We start from the raw sequence: 15,906 nt of genomic DNA, 5'->3' as shown, positions 1-15,906 counted from the left end.
GCCTCCCCTCCCTTCTCCCGACCACCTCTCCCCTGCCCGTTGCAAGACCTGGACCCGAAAGGGAGGCACAGCGAGGAGCAGTTTGGTTTGTTTTTTTGAATACTTGACTTGCTTTATGGATTATTAAATTTATAAAACTGTGCACTGGAGGCAGCCTGGCTTGGGGTGGGGAGGGTGGAAGTCTCCACAACCCAGGTCCTTGGTGCCCAAGCCCCCCATGGGTCCTCTTCCTCCTCTTCTGCCTTTGAGGCAGGGTTCTGTCCTTCAGCTCCACCCTGAGGCCTGGGAGGAGTGGGCAGCAGTGAGGAGGTCCAGGCCCTTGGAGCGCTGATGCCCCCGGGTGCAGCCCCTCTGGTTTTCAGGCACAAGACGGTGGCCCGGCCTCTAGCAACCCTAAATATCCTGGCTGCTGCCTTCCTCGTCCTCAGCCCAGAGGGTCTCCCAGGACCCCGAGGGCCATCCACAGAAGAAGTGGGCCAGGTTGCGGGTCAGGCCGCGGTCGAAGGGGTTGCCGGGGCGCTGGCGGAGGTAGGCGATACGGTGTGAGGAGATGAACTCCCAGGTGGTGGTGTTGCTGGCCACCAGGTAGAGGTGCGAGGCCAAGAGCAGGCTGGCCACTAGGGAGAAGAGCGACAGCAGCAGGAAGGTGGCAAACAGGAGCCCACTGGACCGCAGCCAGAGCCCCCAAGGCCGGAAGAAGCGGAGGCCAGACCTGCAGGGAAGGAGGGGGACAGGGACCCAGAGCTGGCGGATATGTGGTTGGCAGTTTTGCTCCAGGGACCCCAGGTGGGCCGGCCATTTGGGAGAGGGTCCGAGGCCCCTGAAGAGGGAGCCTGGCTCTCTCCACACCTGGTGGGTGCCTGCTGCCTGCCCCCCACCCACCACCCGGGGCGCTGGGGGAACCCACCATGCCAGGTACAGGCCCCACAGAAGCACCACCAGCTGCAGCGCCAGGTAGGCCACGAACACTGGGTGATTGCGCTCCCCCACGCAGTTCTCCATCCAGGGACAGTGGTGGTCATATCGGCGGACACAACGACGGCACTCACGGCAGTGACGCGCCCGCAGGGGTTGCTGTGGGCACACAGGGAGTCAGGCCTCAACACTGGCTCCCTTCTGGACCCAACAATGTGGGCGGGAGGTCAGGGCTGGCATCTGGGAGGCCTTCCTGGAGGAGGGATGAGGCCAAGGAGCCTCAATCTTGCCCGACCCTCCCACGGAGGTCCCTGCATCACCCACCAGCACCATGCAGTATCTGCAGCGCCGAAGGGGGATGGCCTGAGGAACCATGGCTGTCTGCTCTTCCTTGGCCTCCTCCTGAAAATGGGGGGACACAGTATGAGATGGGGTTCCCTTGGGAGGCAGAGGGCACTGGTGGGTAGCTCCCTTGGGGGCCAGCTTAACTCTGGGTGTGCACGTTTGGGGATCCATCCCCTGTGTAATGGAGGTGGTAGAGTGGGGGCAGAGTGCCCTGGACGGCGAGGCTGTGTGACCTTTGCCAGTTACTTCCCCTCTCTGGGTCTTGGCAATTTCCTCATTGTAGGATGGGGCTCTAGGTCTGGCAAGACGATTCCCTGGGATTCCCTAGGAAAGCCCTCAGCACAGGGTCTAGCATGAGATTGTTACTGGGGCCTTGAGTTCCCTGTTGTGGGGGAGGAGATGTTTGGGAGCCCTGGTTACCTGGGGCTGGGGCAGGACATTCACGTATCCCGGGTCCATGAGTGACACAGCCAGGTAAAGCAGCAGGGAGCCCAGTACCAAGAGCAGGAAGGTGAGGGGCACGAGCAGCTCCCCCTGCTCTTCCCACTGCCGCAGCGCTGGAGAGGCCAGAGGGGGAGAGTGAGGCTGCGGCGACAGAATAGGAGGGTGCAGGTGAGGGGTGCAGCTGGAGGGGGGAAGTGTGCCCCTGGCTGAGGGAAGGCCTGGAGTTGGAGTTTGATGGATGGTCAGGTGTGGCCACTGCACAGGGTGCAGGAGGGAGAAGTTCACGTTCAGCAAAACAAAGCAGCAGTTCATCTGCACTCTCTCGGGAGCGCAATAGAGAACATGGAAGGCTATAGGGCCAGGTATGTTTCTGAAAGCCCTCTTACTGCTAGAGAAAAGATGGATCAGAGGGGAGGCTTATCTGGGACACGGAGCGGAGCGTGTCTGGACAAGGGCAGTGGCAGAAAGGGTGGAGAAGAGGGGATGGACAGCAGGGTAAGGAGGCTGATGGGGCCAGACTTGGCTGGATGTGGGGGAGAGGGAGGAGGGGTCTGGCTCTGAGATGCGGAGAAGCTGGCCAGGTCCAAGATGCCCAAGAGACAGAGGAGGGCAGGGTCGGCAGGCTGGCTGGGATGCTGCAGAGGGACAACAGGGGAGCCCAGGCAAGGAAGGGTCCAGCCCATGGAGGCGACTGAAGGATTTTGGGAGGCGGGGGGCTGAAGAGAGAGGGGCAGGAGACGGCCAGACAGCCGAGTGTGGCCAACTCTGGTGCCCCTTGACTGTAAAAGGGAGCGGAGAAGGAAAGGGGGTTGCACTGAGGGGGGGTTCTTTCTGATGGGGAGACTGAGCAGGTTTTTAGGCTAAGGGGCAGAGGCAGTGGAGGAGACTTGAGGTCTTGGGAGGAAAGTGAGAACGCCCCCAGTCCGGGGTTTTATGCTGGAGCAAGGAGGGATGCTGAGTGGGGGCTGTGATGGTGGTAGTGAGGGAGGGTGAAAACTTGTGCTGGAGGTGGCCACAGAGGTGGCCTGTGGTGGGTAAAGAGGAGGAAGGGTGGAAGGGGGTTGATGGGATGAATGAATGCTACCAGGGCGAGAATCAAGGATGAGGACGTGAGGGACAGGCTGCTCCCCTATGCGGTGTTCTCTTGCCTGAGGCTGGGGAGCCTGGACTTGGGCAGCTAGTGGCCACAGGGCTGGGCGGGACGCCAGTCCTTCATCTAGTTGATCCTCGGAATCTTGGGAGTCAATTCCTGGGAAGGGTCGGGCGGGTCCCAGGATCAGGGGAGAAGGGGGCTCGAGTCGGTCGTCGGATCTGGGGCACCGGGTGGGTCCTGGGACAGACAGGGTATCTGGCAGGGATCAGGAAGATTCTGGAATTAATTAGAGATCAACTGGGTATTAGGCAGAAAGCAGGTGGCTCTTGGAATGAGAGATGGGGAGGGGGCCTCAGGATGTGGAGGAGATTGGGTGAATCCCAGGATCTCTTGGGCTTCGGCAAGGGACTCAGTGAGACCCAAACATCTAGGGAATCATGGGGGATCGGGGGGGTCCAGGGTCGCGCGGGGTCCGGCTCACCGGTATCATGCAGGAAGAGCACCAGCGTGATCCCCCAGGTCAGGACGGTGTGCCCGGTCCGCACCAGGACCCCAGGCCTGAGCAGCGCCCACGGCGCCATCGCCTCTGCCCGGGGCCCCACCCGGAAGAAGCGCTCAGAGGGGTGGGCCCTCCGAGGGAGAGGACCCACCGCCACCCGGGGATTGGAGGAGACAGGCTGTGGGCGGGGCCGACTTGGGTGACGGAGACTGCCTATTGGACGGTAGCTGCGGCCGAGTAGGCCCTCGAGCCCACAGGTGCCTGAAGAGGCTGAGGGCGGGGCCGGCGCGCGCGCAGCCGGTAACTCCCCCAACCCCACACCCCACCAGCCAGGTAACTTTCGAAAGCCGGGGAGCCGTCGGGAGCCTCGACCCAGCCCCACTGGGGTTCCACCACCAGCCCCAGGGCCACAGCCTAACGCATGCGTACAGCTTCCTGGACGCTTCAAAGATCCAGGTGTTGTGACTTCAGGTTGCAGAATTGTGCGCGGTTCGGAGATGTGACGCCTGAGGCCTCGAGAGGGGCAGGACTCGCCCAAGGTTGCGCCGTGGTGATACCCTTACCTCCTATTCATTTTCAGATATTGCAGATGGGATGAGAGCAGAGTGGAGGTACGTGGTGCAGAGTCTGGCTATGAGGGGCCCAACTTGGGTCAGAGTCAGAAATCCCAGCACTGCCTCTTCCTGCCTGTATGAGTTTGGGCAAGTTACTGAACCACTGCGAGCTCTGTTTTCTGTCTGTGTAATGGAGATGATAATAGTACCCCCCTGCTGAGGTGGTTGGAGGACTCAATAATGGAAATAAGAGTGTCTAGCACAGGACTGTCTTGTCTCCCCGGCTCTAAGCCAGCACCTACACCCTTCAGCCTTGCCCAACCCAGGGCTTCAGGCCAGGGAAGTCCCAGTGCAGCTTTGGTTTGTATAGAGGTGACTGGGTATTTTAAAGGGAGAATGAGGGAGTTGAGATGGGGAAGGGTAGGGGCTTGAAGAGACTCAGAGCAGTGAAAAATTACAAACAGTGGGTCAGGGTAAATGCTGATTAGGCCAGCTGTGTCTGCTATCTGGCAATAATTGAAGTTCAGCTTCTATCCTCCCACAGAGACTGGGAGACAGAGGCCTGATCCTTCCTGATGATTACATTTTAAAGGGATGGCTATCAGGTCCTTGAGAAAGACACTCCTGAGTTGTAGGAGGTACAAATACACCTCAGAGGGACAGAGAAAGCATTCACAATTGTAAGCCCTTTTTAGTAAATGCTCTAAGAAAGGGTGGTCAGGGTGTTGGTTAAAAACAGTAAATTCTTTTGGCAGCCTGGAGCTTTCTCAGGCAGGCACTTTAAGAGGGGGCTAGGGTCATCCTAGGGATGTGACCTTGAGCTGTTAGAAGCTATGTTAGTGTTTAAGTCTTTTAATGTCAGAGGTGGGAGTGAACGAAATCACTTGCGCTGAAGTCTGTAGTTGTTTGTGTTTTTTTGCGGTATGCGGGCCTCTCACTGTTGTGGCCTCTCCCGTTGCAGAGCACAGGCTCCGGATGCGCAGGCTCAGCGGCCATGGCTCACGGGCCCAGCCGCTCCGCGGCATGTGGGATCCTCCCGGACCGGGGCACGAACCCATGTCCCCTGCATCGGCAGGCGGACTCTCAACCACTGCGCCACCAGGGAAGCCCTGAAGTCTGTAGTTTTTATAGGCCAAGGTTGTGGCCTAGTGGAGAAGAGGGCTTGGAGCCTGGCTACAGTTTGGCCTAGGAGAGGGCCTTTGTCACTGGACACTGGGGACACACCACCTGGCACGTTTGGGAATGGTTCCACTTGATCTGGGACCAGCACCTAGACTGTTCTTTGGGGAAGAGCTCTCCCTCATTGGGTGCAGCCTCAGTAGTACTTCAGGGGCACGGAAGTCACTGCTGATATTTACACTGGGACAACAGGTGTAAACCAGGACCATCCTGGGCCAAAGCTGAGTCATCTCAGGATTTGGCCCCGGCTCCTTCATCCCCTCCTGCTGGCGCCCTCACCCTCCACTCTGCTGCAGCCACGTGGGCGGCTTCGTGGTTCTCCCTGCGAGGTCTTCTCCTGGCAGGGCCCTCTGCCCAGGACACTCTTTCCCTGGACCCCTACAGCCAGGCCTGGCAGCCCGGTCTTTCTGCTGGATTCAGCTCGCATGTCTCCGCTTGTGAGAAGCCTCCCCTGCCCAGGATACCACACTGTCCCTTATCTGCACGTATGCTCTTCCGTCTCCCTAAGGGGCTGTGGCCCAGCTAACTCCAGCCTCTGCTGCACACTCCCACCGGCCCACAGGAGGGACCTGCTCTGTGCTCCCTTCTCCCTGCTCCTCACACACTGGGTCATAATCTCGTATTTAACGTTTGTCTCTACCATCAGACAGCCATTCTGGGCGGGGGCCCTGTTGGTCTGTTGCCAGCTGTACCCTCAGTGTCTGGGCACAGGGGTGTGGAGAGGCTGCAAAGGAAAAACAGGTGCTCCAGCCCGGTCTGCCACCTGTCCCCAGTCTGCAGTTGACCCTCTGGGCTGGGCACACAAACTGACCCAACGCAACCTCACTCAAGGCCCACTGCCTGAGCCAGCCCAGGGCCCTCTCCAGACCCCATCCCTTCCACAAAAAAAGACACTCTGCTCCACTTTGCACAAAAATGTATTTCTGTGACATCCCAAAGTACAGACATTTACCCAGGCCCCAGGTGGTAATGCAATGCAATGTGAGCTCTGCCCGGGGCCTGGCTCAGGCCACGTGAGCATGGAAGGGAGGGGCAGATGTGGCCCATCTGCTAAGCTGAGGGACACAGGGCAGCTGGCCCTTCCCACGGCTGGGAGCGAAAGACCCCAGGGGAGAAAGGCCAGGTGCCTCTCCCCTGGGCTGCTCATCCAGACCGCTCTGTCTGCAGGCAGAAACACCAAGAGAATCCAAAAACAGGCCCAGGGAAGGAGGAGGGAAGAAAAGCCACCCCTCAAGGGCCACCTGCAGAGTCAGCTCTGCTCCCCAGCCCCTTGTTCCAGAGGGGCCTCCTCACCGCCGTCTGTGCCATGAGAAGCAATTCGGAGTGACATCAAGGGAGGACCACAAGATATTTCAAGATACGTTTGTGTCTCACACTTCTCTGAAACAACAGCACGGAGGTTTCCGAGGGAAAGCCTGGGGTCAGTATGGGAGGGGTGCGGGAAGGGCCCCGGAGGGCCGGGCAGGGCCGCTGCAGGATGTGCCAAATGCTGGTCTGGAGGTGTCTGCCTGTTGCCACCGGGAAAGGGTGGCTTGGGGACCTCCTGCCTGTGAGAGAGGTGTGGGGTCCTCTGGGCAGCGGGGCAGGCAGGGGCGAGTGAGGCAGGCTCAGTTCTGCTGGTGGGGTGCCTGGGCACCATGGGTGCTGCGGGCAGATGAGGGGTAGGGGGTGAGGGGAAAGAGCCCCTGGCCCCAGGAGGTGCTGGCTTCCAGGGTGGGGGGCAGGTTCTGGATATGTTTGGCAGAAGGGGCAGTGGAATCTGCCTGAATTCTGACCAGCCCTGGGCTGGGGCCTTCGACAGCCTGGGACCTGGTGGGAGACTAGGAGGCAGCCTCCATAGCAGCGTGGCCTCAGGCAGGCCTGGCCAGAGGGCAGCAGAGCCACTGTGAGCTCCACTCCTCGAGGGCCCTCTGGGGCTGGGACTGCCTGGACCTAGGCAGGTACGGCTTACTTGCTCGCCCCAGAGGCCCACAGCCGAGAGCACCAAGGCATTTGGGAGACCCAGTGGGGTTAGTTGTAATCTCCAAACCCCATCAGCTGCACCCAGGAACCTAGAGGGCGTTCTCAGGCTTTGGTGGGTGGGTTAGGGTGCTGGAGTGGGCTATCGAAAGCCCACTGCCTCTCCTAACAGGAAGGGAGGCCAAGGTCAGAGGTTACAGGGCGAGGGCTGGACACTCACAATGTTACGGGCATTTAGTCTGGCAGGGGTAGGAGTGAGTGTGGCAGCGATGAAGGCTTTGAGTTGGGGCTTGAGAATGGCCAAGGAAGCTGCGAGGACTCAGGGAGTGTTTCTTTTGTTTTTGTACAGAAATCATACACACAAAACTTCACACTTCCTAACCAAAAAAAAATAATATATATATAATATATATATATAAAATATATATATATATAATATATATATTATATATATATATATCTCACTAATGTTAAGGAAAAGCGTCGGTTGTGCAAAAGTCCCCCTGTGTCCCTTCATCCAGTTGGGAGGCTCCCCGGGTGGGGATCTGCCAGCTGGGCTGCTTGAGGGTGCTTCCTCCCAGCCTCGTGGTCCAGAGCAGTGGCGGCCGTGGGGGCAGAGGCCTCTATCTGGATGTGTCCATGTTCTCCTCTTTAAAGTTACTGCAGTGCTCAATCACCTTGCTGGAGACAATGAGAGAAAGAGGATTGGAGGGTGGGCTGGGGTTGGGGTGGGCCCAGCCCCTCCCAGCTGATCAGGCTGCGGGATTTGTTAGCCAACGGTAACCATGATGTTGACGCTGAATGAGATGACGTGCACAAAGTGGTGGGCAGAGTGGCCAGCATGTGCGGGGTACCCAGGAAATGGTACTCGTGGCCACGAATGCCATCAGCCCCGCGTGCTCCCCTCCTACTTCCCCAGGCCCCCTTTCCACCTCTCAGTGCCTGGGCACCTGTGGTTAGGGGCGTCCCTGAATCAGCTCAGGCCTAACCTCCAAAACCTTCTGGTCTCTTTTTCAGCAACATCTTCCTTCTTCACCTTTTCCCTGTACACCCAGGCCTTTTTCTTCCCCAAAGTCTACTGGTGGTCCCCAAACTGGCTGCACATCAGATTCACCCAGAGATCCTGCTCCAGCAGCAGGTCCGGGTAGGGCTAGGGCAGCTGTGCTTGCACAAGTACAAGGGCCCGACACCCTGCAGCGGCCAAGTCCCCGTGCAGCGTTTGGGAGTCACCCCTCATGCTCAGATCTCGAGTCTGTCTCTCACTCTAGTCTGGCCCTTGGGAACCGCCGTCAGGTGTCACCCTGAACCCTGCATGGCCTTCCCGTTCACACTAAGCCTCTGGGTTGGTGGCGTGTGTGTGTGTGTGTGTGTGTGTGTGTGTGTGTGTTTTCACGGCAGCCTCCATGTGCTAAAGAGGTGCCTCAATGCCTTTTAGGAAGTAAGGGATGCCTGGGGTGGGACAGGACTGGTGAACAGGCAGAGGGATTTCTAAGCACCCTGCCATCAGGCTGGCCAGCTTGGGTACACACCTCAAGTCTTACAGAGATGTTCAAAGTGACTGGGGTAGGTTACGGGTCAGTCTTACCCAGTGCTTCTCAAACCTCCTGGGAGCCCTGTTGACAATGCACATTCCCAGGCCCACCGGAAAAGAAAATCTAGGTGGAACTGAATGTTTTTAACAATCTTTTTAGGTGATTCTTTAGGGAGATTAAGTTGGAGAACCACTCATTTTACCATTCTCAAACTCAGACCAATCTGTCAATTAAATGTTTAAGCAGTGGGCTTCCCTGGTGGTGCAGTGGTTAGGAATCCGCCTGCCAATGCAGGGGACACAGGTTCGAGCCCCGATCCGGGAAGATCCTACATGCCGCAGAGCAACTAAGCCCGTGCGCCACAACTACTGAGGCTGTGCTCTAGAGCCCACGAGCCACAACTACTGAGCCTGCGAGCCACAACTACTGAAGCCCGCATGCCTACAGCCCATGCTCCGCAACAAGAGAAGCCACTGCAATGAGAAGTCCACACACCGCAACGAAGAGTAGCCCCCGCTCGCCACAACTAGAGAAAGCCTGCGCGCAGCAACAAGGACCCAACATAGCCAAAAATAAATAAATTAAAAACAAAAATAACGTTTAAGAGGTGCCTTTTTTTTTTTTTTTTTTGCGGTACGCAGGTCTCTCGCTGTTGTGGCCTCTCCCGTTGCGGAGCACAGGCTCCGGAAGCGCAGGCTCAGCGGCCATGGCTCATGGGCCCAGCCGCCCCGCGGCATGTGGGATCTTCCCGGACCGGGGCACGAACCCGTGTCCCCTGCATCGGCAGGCGGACTCTCAACCACTGCGCAACCAGGGAAGCCCAAGCAGTGCCTTTTGCCGACAATAACTGCAGAAACAGCCAGTGAGTAGTTGTCTGGGGAGCCTCTGAGCTCCAGGCCCCTCCCCCACGATACTCTTTATTCTGCACTGTGTTTAGAACTGGGGTAAACTTAACTCTGTTCCCTTCTAGAATGTATCCCGGGGAAAGCAAGGTCGTTACTGCTGATTGCGACACGTAGCATCTCTGAGGGTCTCTCTTGTGCACTGATGGGTGTGAGATCCCGGTAGATGATATTTTAGACCCGGTAGTGAAAAACGACACAGCAGAGGAAGGCCTTGATGGCCCTGCCGTGTCCGGGACCTTCACATTCAGAAACTCATTTGCATTCTGCCTGATCCCTATGTATTTTACCATACTGTGTCCTCTCTTTAGTTGGAATGTCTTTGGCCAAAAATAATGACAAGTTCTGACCTGACTTGCTAATGCCCAGGGATGAGAGGACGTAAGAAAATAAAGCTTACAGATGAGGGCAATGACGCTCCGCTCAGAGCTTGGTCATCCAGTTTCCGGCCGCACTGTGGCCAAAATGACACTCAGGGAGGCCCCAGCTGGACGTCAGTATGCTGTCCACCTCCTCACTCAGCTCTGAGTTGCCCCTGGGAATTTCAGCCATTCCTAACCACGAGAGGGCCTGGCTGTGTCCCTCGCTCCCCCAAGTCTAGGCTCCAAGCAGAAACACTGCCAGTCTCTCACCGGGCCATTTCCTTGGTCTCTTGCCGCGCGGTTGCCATCTTGATCATGTCCCTCAGGAGGGGCATTCCACCTTCTTTGATCAGCAGGGGGCAGTACTTGTCCGCTATGGATAGGGACAGACAGCAGGTGATCAGGGTGGGATTTCTATCAGCCTGTTGCTCAGAAACCCACCCTTGCTGCAAGAACTGCCCTCCCAGAAGGCGGGATGAAGACTCGGCCCTGAGTGAGGGCACTGCTGCAACCGGCCAGGAGCCATGTTTGCCCAGCCCTGGGGCCCAAGTTCTGAGGCCACCTGGGGGAAGCAAGGGGTGAACCCCTTGGAAAAGGCTCTTCCCTTCTTTGCCTCACTGTGGCATTTCCCCCCGCCAAATGTCACCCAAACCAGCACCTTCTACTCTGAGAAGTTTTTGTAAAAATAGAGCTTCCTAAGCACTGCCCTTGGCTATCCTGATTCAACAGATCCAGGAACCTGTTTATTTGTACTTTTAACAAAATATTTCCAGCCAGGATGGAACCACCAGGGCTACCTATTGGGTGGCTTCATGGCTCACTCCAACAGAGAACATTCTAGGGCTCGGTATCCAGGGCTATACGCTCCACGGAGAACACGGGCATGTCAATGGCCCTCCAGCAGCTCTATGTCGTAGGAGCTATTTTTATCATCTCCATTTAATGATGAAAGAGCTGAGTTTCAGAGAGATGAAGTAATCCACTCAAAGTCACTCTAGAGGCTTGTCTGAGGGAGTCCGGGCTCAGGGCTCTTCCTCTGTGCTACACTGCCTCTTTGAGGTAAGGTGCTACTTTTTAGTAAGACTAACCTCAAGGAATAATAGAAAATTGGCAAATGCTTACTGAACAGCTGGGATGTGCCAAAGCACTCTTCCAAACACTTTACATGTCTTACTTCATAGCAATCCTATGCGGAAAGTACTATTACTACCCCATTTTAAAGATGAGGCAAATGAGGCATGGAGAGGTTGAGAAACCTGCTCAAAGTAACACAGGCAGTCTTCCCCCAAGGCCTGCACTCTTATTCACGCTGCCAGTAGCAGGACTGAGCAGTATCCAGGCACCAGGGCTCAGCACTTTCTGCTGGTTCTCTTTTCACATCAACCTTATGAGGTAAGTGTTATTATCCCCATTTTACAGAGGAGAAAACTGAGGCCCAGAGAGGTTAAATAACCTGCATGAGATCACATAACCAGTAAAGGAGAGAACTAGGGGTCAAACCTGGTCTGCAATCAAAGTCTCTTGGTGCTGCACCCTCTTTTTCCTCTCCCCCAAAGCCACTGAGCAGCGGACAGTTCAGGCTCTTCTAAGAGGGGGTGGGAGTCTCTCCGAGGAAATGAGTGAGACCTGTTTTCAAGTTCTCTCCTGTTCTCTCGGACGTCTGTTTCCTCGGGGGTTAGTTCTTGGTTTGGGTTGGTCTTACCCTGCCTTACAGAAGGCATGGAGATTTTTGACTATTCACTTGTATGGAAGCAGGAAACATTAAGAAAGCTGTCTGGGATCTCTGGATGGGCCGGCTCATCTGCCAGGCCTGCTTCTGCCCATGAGGCAGGGGCCAGCCATTATGCTGGGTGTCCCACCAATGCCAGAAAGTGGAGGGCTGGGTGCTGAGACGCAGACACTGACACCAGCTCTCATAGTACTTCCACCCGGATTATCACCTCCCTGAGGGCAAGTCTGCTTTCAGCCGATGAGTGAACAAAGGGTTAGTGGGTACTCACGGTAGACAGACACCAGGTTGTACAGGGCCCAGGTGGCCCAATGCTGGCTGACAGGTGAGATGCCCTGGGGAAGGAGGCGAAGAATTGGCTCAAATGACCTATAGGAAGAAAAATCAAGGTCACTTTTTTTTTTTTTTTTTTGCCACTCCGTGCGGCTTGAGGGATCTCGGTTTCCTGACCAGGGAATGAAGCCAGGACATGGCAGTGAAAGCCTGGAATCCTAACCACTAGGCCACCAGGGAACTCCCTCAAGGTCACTTTTGATGCCGGGCATTGTGGGGGGAGGTGCATTGTCTCTTGTTGGGGGTTTGTCCTCACTGAAGGGTCCCGTGGACAAATGATGAGCAGGCCAGTAGGATGGAGGGGACGGGGGGCACCCGGCCCTTCAGGCTCCACAAAGAGAGCGCCCTGGTGACAGAGGTCATGAGCACCCTGGGAGGTGGGGGACAAAGGACCCTGGGAAGCAGAAGAGATTGACTGCACTTCCCATAATGGCCTTCTACTACGCATCATCTGGAGTCATGGTCCAAAAGCCTGAAAAATGTATGTGCAACCTCCACCCCCTCCCCGGGCCAGCGATTCCACTTCAGCTCTCCTCTGAAATGACAGTAATTGGAGTGTCGGCAAAGCCACGAGCATGAGCCTGTTCCTCCCAACACGGGTTTTCAACTTCAATGTCCATCAATACAAGATGGCCCAGGTGCACACAGAAAGTGACTCAGTCATAAAACGATGAGGGAGACGCATAGCTGCGGCTGGAAATTCACACACGAGATAGTAAGACTTGATGCCAGCTGGACTGGAGGTAATTAAATCTGTGCATAGAAAACTGCTGGAAAGGGAGACGCCAGAATGTTAGGGGGGAGATGCTCTTTTAGGGAATGAATGGTTTCCGTTTTGTTTCCTGCTGCGTGTCTGTATTTTCTCCTTTTTTTTCCACAACTGGACGGGTATCAAATGTTTGTAAACGACAGGCTTTGGGTACACACAGGTGTCGACGTGAGGAAACAGGCACCAAACTGTAGAGGTGAGATGTGCACATCTACATGCTGCGCTCTACGTGGACTACACCTCGGTTAGTAACGCCTGGCACAGGACGAGGAGGAGGGCAAGCAGCTCGCACCAGACCTTGTTGGGAAGGAGCATCCTGTCCTAGCACTTACCCCACGTCCACGTCCCACGCCTCCCCACTCCGCACCTGTAATTGATATTTCTCCGTGAGTTGATGTCCCAGCTCTGGATGGCTGCCCACATGCGCTCCTCTACCTCCTCCCGCTGGGGTTCACAGATGCCCCAGGCCTCAGGGCCATCAAACATGATGTGGGAGAGGACGCCACAGGCATTGTAGGAAACCTCAATCCCATCAGCCTTGCTCTCCAGCAGGTTGCTGCCAAGAAGAGAGAAGAATGGAGTCCTGATCCCCAAGTCCCTCTTCAGATACCAGCTGCTGGACCCCAACTAAAAGACCAGATACCAGAGGTACTATTGATTTCTTTATCACTTATCATTTGTACCCAGATGACTTCTAAAGGGTATATAAGGTCGCTTAAGGTAAGATACAGCTACAACAGGACCATTTATGGAGGGTTGAAAGAATAAGAAACTGCATCATAGAGTGAAGGCGGCATTCCTAACAGAAATCTAGGCTAACAGCAGTTACTGGAACTGAGCACTGACTAGAGCTCTGAGCATCCTGGCAGCCAAGGCAAAAAGGAAAAGAAGAGAAGTACCAACCTGAAGACACTGATGAATTGGGAAGTCATTAGCTGGGGCCGTAGCTCCTTCACCTCTGCCACATTCCCCAAGAGTCCTAGCATATTCCGATGCAGCTCCTGCTTCTCTGGGAACTCCTGGCAAAATGAGAGCCATTGGGGGTCATATCAATGAGTACTTAATTAGTGTCTGATACTGGTAACCTAGAAGCTTTATGAGCATCTGTCTGGCCATTTCAACTAGATAGACAAAGCGGGGGTGGGGGGGCAGGTGCAATCTGCTGCTCTCCTACCTTCCGGTACACCTAGGACAGTGCTGGGTACACACTACAAGGGATTAAAGTGGTGGAGCTCCCTGCCACAAAATCAAAGGCTGAGTGGAGATCTGACCTATAAAATTGTGAATGGGACAAACATGATTCTATTTACCAAAGCTCAAAATATTAGTCTAAGGGAATCCTTTTGGAAACTAGAGCAAGACAATCAAGAATGAGTTTTAGGATGAAGAGACCATCCTACTGGACAGAATTCTGTCTGGCTGATACCTCAGTGGACCCCAGCCAGACCTGGAGAGTCTGAGAAATCGTGCTGAGAAGGACGGGTCTGAGTTCTCCCTTGGAGGGAGGGCTCTAAGGGGGCGCCCAGCCAGGTCGTCTGGGTCAGGGAAGACCTCTGGAGCTCCTTCCTGTTGGCAGCAAATCCTGGGCTGGCGGGCCTGTGAGTTGACCCCCACTGCCCGTCCATGGGAACCATGGGGAGAGGGGTTGCTGGGGGACATGGGGACAGAAGAGCGGCCAAGTGGGAGTAAGGAGGCTTCTGGAGAGGGCGCTACCTTCAGGCAGTCCAGGAAGAGCTTCATGCCGTTGAAGTTAAGGAACATCTCGCAGTTGTCGGGGGTCTCATCCGTGATGTTCCACAGGGCGCTCCAGGAGAACTCCATCACCTGGTCGCACTGCAGCGGGGAGACGGCTCAGCACAGGTTCACCTGGATGGGCCCCCAGGCTCCTGGCACCCGGTGACAGGGTCCCCTGACACAATGTGGACACCCCCCCAGGGGCAAGCCAGTCCCTTCTCAGGCTAGGGGAGGGGCAGGGTGGCTCCATGAAGACTCAACTTACTATCTTGTCCAGCAGCTTCTTCTGAATCAGCTTCAGCATGGTCTGTGGGCAGAGAAGAGAACTTGCCAGGGGGGCCAGGGCTTCAAGAGCTACCATGTCCCCCAAGAACCAAGAGGGAGGGAAGAGTTAGCAATTCTATTCCTGTTAATACATCCCGACGAGACCAAATCTGCCTCTCTATTTGGGAGGCTGTTGGGAGAAGTACCACCCACGGACCTGATACTTGGCATCAGGACGCCTGGGTGCTAGTCCTGGCTCGAGCCTGACCCCACGTGCCTGTGGGCACGGCCCTCCTCCTCTGTGGGTTTCAGCCTCCCCAGTGATAACTGAAAGGAGGAGACTAGATGTGCCTTCCTTTCTTCAGCAAATATTTATTAACTCCCCACTGTGCACCAGGCCCTGTGCTAGGAAGTGCCAGGGACGGGATGATGGAAGGAACAAGCACGGCGTCTCTCCCTACGGAGCTCACAGCCAGTGGGGAGGCTGATGTTAAACAGATAGGCCCTCAGATATTTATTTAATCCCAGTTGGGAAGACATAAGAGGGGCACTTGGTCTGAGGAGGCAGGAGTGACTTGTACAGTGGGACCCAACAGGAGAGTGGAGGGGCTGGGAGAGGATGACAGAGTGTTCTCTAGGTGGAGGAAATCTACGGGTCATCAGCAAATTTCACCGTTAGGAAATTCTTCCTTTGGAAGTAGCTGTTTTTTTTTTGGGGGGGGGGTGGCTGTTCCACGTGGCACATGGGATCTTAGCTCCCCAGACCAGGGATCGAACCCGCAGCCCCTGTATTGGAAGCTCAGAGTCTTAACCACTGGACCGCCAGGGAAGTTCCAGGAAATTCTTCCTTTGGTCCGGCCCAAATCCTCCCTTTGGGCAGTGGGGCTGTGGAAGAGGGAGGGAGACGCAGCCCCCGCCGCGCGCGCACGCACCACGACAAAGCCCATCTTGCCCACGGCCTCCTTGTGGTCGTTGTCCACCTGGCAGACCAGGGCGTTGCACAGGTGCACGGCGATGCGCTGGATCGACTCATCCTGCCGCGTGGGGTTGAGGATGCTGAGCAAGAGCTCGTTGACTCGGCGGTACTGGAACTCCAGCTCCTCAGGGATGCTGAAGTTGCAGAGGGTCAGGCAGCAGTTCCGCTGGACCTGGGCGGGGCCAGGAGACAAGCGGAGCACAGTCAGGGTCAGCCTTGGGAGCTGGACTTGAGGGGCTCCCTAGAGGTGTGAGATCATCCAGAGCTGTGGTGGTCCACGAAGGCTGCCTGGAAGAGGAGACTACGAGGCTTTTTTT

At 56.1% G+C, this 15,906-nt stretch overlaps 2 protein-coding genes across 4 annotated transcripts in view; both read right to left on the bottom strand.

The window, feature by feature from the left end:
* Nucleotides 1-393: 393 nt before the first annotated feature.
* ZDHHC12 (zDHHC palmitoyltransferase 12) lies at nucleotides 394-3,412 on the bottom strand (the record flags this gene model as incomplete). 2 transcript variants are annotated; one of them, XM_082656406.1, is made up of 5 exons in its annotated part: nucleotides 3,279-3,412; nucleotides 1,681-1,817; nucleotides 1,240-1,317; nucleotides 908-1,074; nucleotides 394-712 (listed from the first exon to the last, which is right to left on the bottom strand). In XM_082656406.1, exons 1-5 carry the CDS (start codon nucleotides 3,376-3,378, stop codon nucleotides 394-396), a joined length of 801 nt encoding a protein of 266 aa, XP_082512532.1. In that variant the 5' UTR covers nucleotides 3,379-3,412. The 2 variants fall into 2 exon arrangements, with proteins under 2 accessions (XP_082512532.1, XP_082512533.1); XM_082656407.1 differs by having other exon boundaries at nucleotides 397-712; nucleotides 886-1,074.
* Nucleotides 3,413-5,934: 2,522 nt separating this feature from the next.
* ZER1 (zyg-11 related cell cycle regulator) overlaps nucleotides 5,935-15,906 on the bottom strand; it is a 30,280-nt gene continuing 20,308 nt past the window's right edge. For both annotated transcript variants that reach the window (XM_082657544.1, XM_082657545.1), the window contains exons 9-16: nucleotides 15,546-15,761; nucleotides 14,615-14,656; nucleotides 14,329-14,448; nucleotides 13,519-13,634; nucleotides 12,983-13,171; nucleotides 11,785-11,882; nucleotides 10,055-10,157; nucleotides 5,935-7,669 (exon numbers count right to left, since the gene is read on the bottom strand). In XM_082657544.1, the coding sequence (XP_082513670.1) occupies nucleotides 7,612-7,669; nucleotides 10,055-10,157; nucleotides 11,785-11,882; nucleotides 12,983-13,171; nucleotides 13,519-13,634; nucleotides 14,329-14,448; nucleotides 14,615-14,656; nucleotides 15,546-15,761 (942 nt within the window). In that variant the 3' untranslated portion in view covers nucleotides 5,935-7,611. The remainder of the gene's footprint in view (nucleotides 7,670-10,054; nucleotides 10,158-11,784; nucleotides 11,883-12,982; nucleotides 13,172-13,518; nucleotides 13,635-14,328; nucleotides 14,449-14,614; nucleotides 14,657-15,545; nucleotides 15,762-15,906) is intronic.

Source organism: Grampus griseus, assembly GCF_964374135.1.
Source record: "Grampus griseus genome assembly, chromosome: 6".
NCBI lineage: Eukaryota > Metazoa > Chordata > Mammalia > Artiodactyla > Delphinidae > Grampus > Grampus griseus.
This window is presented reverse-complemented; position numbering and strand designations above follow the sequence as displayed.